The sequence below is a fragment of the Mesitornis unicolor genome, unplaced genomic scaffold (assembly GCF_000695765.1).
Source record: "Mesitornis unicolor isolate BGI_N332 unplaced genomic scaffold, ASM69576v1 scaffold42551, whole genome shotgun sequence".
NCBI lineage: Eukaryota > Metazoa > Chordata > Aves > Mesitornithiformes > Mesitornithidae > Mesitornis > Mesitornis unicolor.
In genome coordinates, this window is record NW_010162547.1 from 1 (window position 1) to 5,012 (window position 5,012).

The 5,012-nt window shown below is 53.6% G+C and overlaps 1 protein-coding gene across 1 annotated transcript; it reads left to right on the plus strand.

Annotated features, from left to right (window-relative positions):
• Positions 1-5: 5 nt before the first annotated feature.
• SETD6 (SET domain containing 6) lies at positions 6-3,364 on the plus strand (the record flags this gene model as incomplete). The annotated part of the gene is given in 9 exon segments (XM_010193655.1): positions 6-26; positions 113-180; positions 182-252; positions 694-835; positions 1,060-1,254; positions 1,439-1,562; positions 1,836-2,016; positions 2,234-2,376; positions 2,869-3,364. Coding segments are annotated over 9 exon segments (1,257 nt in total), but the record flags the coding sequence as incomplete, so codon positions are not given.
• Positions 3,365-5,012: the final 1,648 nt, after the last annotated feature.

Below are 5,012 nucleotides of genomic sequence, written 5' to 3' on the forward strand. Positions count from 1 at the left end.
GGGCCGGGGTGGAGCTGAGCCCCAAGGTGAGGCGGCATGGGCGGGGCTGGGCCCCTCCCCGGGCTCCCTTCCCCTTCCCCCCTAACCGGGCACCGCTCACCTCTCGCCCAAGGTGCGGCTGAGCAGGGAGGGCGCGGTGGCGGGGTACGGCATGGTGGCCGCCGAGGAGCTGGAGGCGGGAGATCTTCACCGTCCCTCGCTCCGCGCTGCTCTCCCAGCACACCAGCTCCATCCACACCCTCCTGCAGGAAGGTGAGCACCTCCTCGGGGCAGCGACCTGCCCTGAAATGGGGATGGGGTAAAGCCTGGGGGAAAATTCCTGCGCTGGGGCAGGGAGGTGCAGGGCTGGGCACCCCATTGCTCCCCCAGGGAGTCTGGACCAGACAGTACCAGGAACAAGCACTACTCTTTTCTTGCTGAAGGCGCCCCGAGCCTCAGGGTGAGGACATCAAGGCAGGGTGTGGGGTGCAGGGCCTGGAGCTGCTCAGCTATCCCTCCAGAGCAGCAGCTTCTGGTTCTGCTTCAAGCTCAGGCCAAACGCCCCAGAGTAAAAGCAGAACTCCTCCCCTCCCAAGGTGACGACAAGCAATGAGGCTTATGGCATCAGGCTGTGGTTTTTAGAAGACTTGTTCGTGGAGGAAAGGACCCAAACCTCACCTTTTACCTTCCTTCTTCTCATCTCTGGTTCCTCAGCCCAGGGGTCCCTGCAGAGCCAGTCAGGTTGGGTGCCGCTGCTGCTGGCCCTGCTCCATGAGTACACAGCCAGCAACTCCTACTGGCAGCCCTATTTCTCCCTCTGGCAGGACTTCAGGAGCCTGGATCACCCCATGTTCTGGTAAGGTGACCAAGTGGTGCTGAGTCCTGGGGGGTGGATGTGGTCGTCCTGCAGGACTTCACCCGTCTGTTCTGTACCTGCTCAGGCACTACCTGGTGTTGGAGCAGGCATAGCCAGACAAGAGGCATCTGAAGAGCACAGGGAAGCTGAGATGGGAAGGAGAAAGATGCTTCTAGCCCCTTCTCCCTGGGTTAGATGATGAAACTGCTGTTTTCCCCCACCAGGCCTGAAGAGGAGAGAACAAGGCTCCTGCAGGGCACGGGCATCCCAGAAGCTGTGGACAAGGACCTGGCTAACATTCACCTGGAGTATCGCTCCATCATCCTGCCCTTCATGGAGTCCCACCCCGACATCTTCGACCCCAGGCTGCACACGCTGGAGTTGTACAAGCAGCTGGTGGCTTTTGTCATGGCCTACAGGTGAGGAGTGACGGCTTTGCTCTGACAAGGAGCCCTTGCTCCCACAGGCAGTGGGATCGCCAAGGAACGATTACAGGCTGCATTGCTTAAGAGGCTGCAGTTGCACGAGAATGTTCAGTATAAGCTGAAGCTTGCCCTGTGCTACAAGGTGTAAAACTGGCTCTTTGTGCATCTCCCTTCTTAGCTTTCAGGAACCTTTGGAGGAGGAAGACGAAGATGAGAAAGGGCCCAATCCTCCAATGATGGTGCCTGTAGCAGATATTTTGAATCACGTGGCCAACCACAATGCCAACCTGGAATACGCTCCCGTGAGTGCAACGCTGCTGTGCCAGGCACCACCACGGTGTGGTTCCTCTTTGCTGCAAGGCCTTTGGGAGTGGTGGGGCTGGCTGAGCCCAGAGCAGCACTGCTCGTCTGCCAGGGCAGCAAGTTTGGCCTAGATCTCATTAAAATGAAGCTATTTTGCCAAACATACCCTCTGCTGCATGCCTGGCTTGAACTTGGAAGCGCTCAGGAGCCTCTCTGAAACACCTTGTTTCTGAGCAGCAGGATCTGAGAGCCTCTTCTCTGCCTGCTTGCAGCACTGTTTACGCATGGTTACAACACAGCCCATCAGCAAAGGACAGGAGATCTTCAACACCTACGGGCAGATGGCCAACTGGCAGCTCCTCCACATGTACGGCTTTGCGGAGCCGTACCCTGGCAACACCAACGACACGGCCGACATCCAGATGGTGACAGTCCGCAGGGCAGCGCTGCAGCGTGAGTGGCACCCGTAGCCACGCTGGGAAAGGATGGGGCGGGGATCTCTTCAATAGCAGAGAGTGAAGCAGGGATCAAGGGTGACACGAGAACTAAGCCTGGTCCGTAGCACTTCAGGTGCTGGGGCTGTGCCTCTGTTTTCTGCCTCCTGTTTCCCTGTCTCCACTCACCAGCTCCTCCCTGCAACCCAAGTCTGCAGCTCTGCTGTCTTCAACAGGTGCCAGAAGCGAAGCGCAGCAGCAGCTGGTCTCAGAGCAGTGGGACTTCTTGTGCCAGCTGGAGATGGTGGGGGAGGAAGGCGCCTTTGTGCTTGGCTGGGATGAGGTGCTGACAGAGGAAGAGCTGTCCATGACCCTGAAGGTAAGCGCTGCCAGGTGGTGGAAGAGCTACACAAGGAGGAGCACAGACTAAAGCATCCTGCAGCTTGCAAATGGCTCAGTGAAGGGGGGCAAGCACGTAAAGGCATTTTGGTACTAATGCTCCTGCACGAAAAGCAGTAAGTGCTGTGGATGCCCAGCTCCCTGGGTTCAGGTGCTGCCACTGTTGTCTTCCTCTGAGTTCACCACCCATGCACGTATACTTATGAACTGGCCTTGAGTTGTTCCAGGGCTGCTGCTGTTCTCCAGAGCTTTGCACCTTTGTAGGTCGCAGCTGAGCCGTCCTTTAAGGCTGTTCCCAGCACCCAGGTTTGCTGTTCACATGTTCTTCTAACCCATAAGTTATAGTTTTACTCTCACCTTTTGTGCAGCTGAGGAATAATTCACTTGCTCCAAGTGGCCCTAAGACCACACTTCTCCAGAGGAGAAGGCCTGATGTACTCGCACTGCCAGTGACTTGTTTGTGCCATTACAGGTGCTGTGCATGTCAGAGGAAGAATTCAAGGAGTATAAGGAACAAGATGGCTGGGAAGATGACAGTGAGGAAGAGGAAAACTCTGTCCTTTCCAATGAGGCTCTCTCCAGACTGAAAACCCCTTGCAAGAAGCTCCTTTATGACAGCGTGCTGCTGACCCTGGAGTCCTATGGGTCAGACTTAAAAGCAGAGCAGGACTTGCTAAATAACAAGGGGGCTTATGAGAAACTGAGTCGAAGGGAGCAGCAAGCTTTGCATGTGCGCTACGGACAGAAAAGGATCTTGCATCAGCTGCTGGAGCTGGTACGCTAAAAACCTCGCTGCCGCTGGCAATGAACTGCTGGAACTGCTCAGAAGGGAAGGTTCAGCCTCTGGCCATCTCTTCTACAGCTGTGAGAACACACAGCAAGATTAAACGTGGACCCACTCGTCCCTCAAAGGGCATGTGGCTTTTTAGCTACCTCTACATAAACAAAGTAGCTTCCACAGCACAGAAGTGGTTTTGGGTGGCCTTGTCTCACAGTGAGGGCTCTGGAGCACAGCTACCACCTTCTTCCAGAGGGCTTAACACCCAGATCTCCTAATGGCTGCTTTAGGAAGGCAGATGTCCGCTGCCAGAGCATTAAGTGGGTTCCCTCATTTAGCACCAGAAATTTCAGGCAAGAACTGCTCCCTGTCCAGATGAGAGGGCTAAAATCCAGCTGGTGGCTCTTACACAGAGGTTCAGAGTAAGCGTTTCCACCTGCCAGATGCCAACACACTGAACTCGTCACCTGTACTTTTGCATTTTGAAGAGTACAAGCCCATCCATCTGGTTTTCACGTAGGCTCAGTACAGCAAGATAGTTACTTTCCCCCCCTCTATAAAAGGCATTTCTGTATGGGCTTGTCTGGCTATAAAGGAGCAGTGTTGGTTGTGCAGCTGCTGTAGGCCAAGCACTCAGCACACCCTCTCCAGTTGATAGTTTTTCCCTGAACTCAGGCATTGCCCTGCATCACATTTAGCTATATCAGTATTTTTCCCTCAGCAGCTTTTGCATGACAAAACATGGGAGGTTTGCAGGGCAAGCTGTATTTAATAAAGGTGTTTCTTATCCAGCCAATGCCGTCTGCTTCAGTAGGGTGCAAGGCCCCATCTAAAATGAGGTGGATCTTTGCTGCTGCAGTTCAAGTACTGCAAAACAAGCAAAACCCAGACCGTACTCACGTATATGAAGGTCAGCTACACCCTACCTGCACTGCTGAGGGCCAGGGCGGTTTAACAGCACCCTACAGTAGTGTATTTTTAATTCCCCTTTCATAGTGGAGTAATGCAGTGGGTGTTTAGAGTCCAGCCTGCCTCTTGCCTCTTCCTACAGCAGACTGGATGGCTCACAGTGGCTCTGAGGGTTAGTCTTAATTTCTTAAATACGATGTGACTTATACCCAGGGCTTGTGCTGGCAAGGACACTGGCAATCCCTGGGGAGCTGACACCAGTGCTGTTTACTTTGACAGTACCAGTTCCAGGTTCCTTACCTGCCAAGAAAGGATATGAAGTGCAGTGGCCTCCATCCTACCAGCCCAACTCGTGTTACTGGGATCTTGGCCGAGTCCTGTCCACCTTCCACACCCTCTTTACACCAGCCTAACAGGAACCAGCCATGTACAGCAGCATTAGTACAGAACCAGAGAGACCTTTGAGCTTTGAGTCACTAGGACAAGTCAGTACCTTCTGCATATGGTTTGACAGAGTTCAGTGGCAGAAAAATCCCATGGCACATGGACTAGATAAAAACAACTGGTTGCTGATAATTCTCCATGTCCTAACCCAATACAGGAAGAAGAAGAAACTCGAGTTGCAACACTAGAACAACAAAAAATTATCACCCAACTTCAAAAGGCTCCATTTTAGCACAACTACTGATCTGCCAAGCAAATGCCAGGGAACTGTAGGAACTGGCAAAAGAGGCAGCTCCTTTAACACAGGCCACTGAAAAAACACAGCTCAGAGACAGGGCACAGATGGAGAATTCCCTCTGGGCTGCAGTCCACTGGCACAGTTGGCTCAGTGGTCCCTCAGAGCCAGCTTTTGCTCTGTGCTGCAAGGTGCAGCCAGGCGCACCATCTCTTAAACCTTAGCAGGAAACTCTCTCAAACCTCAGCAG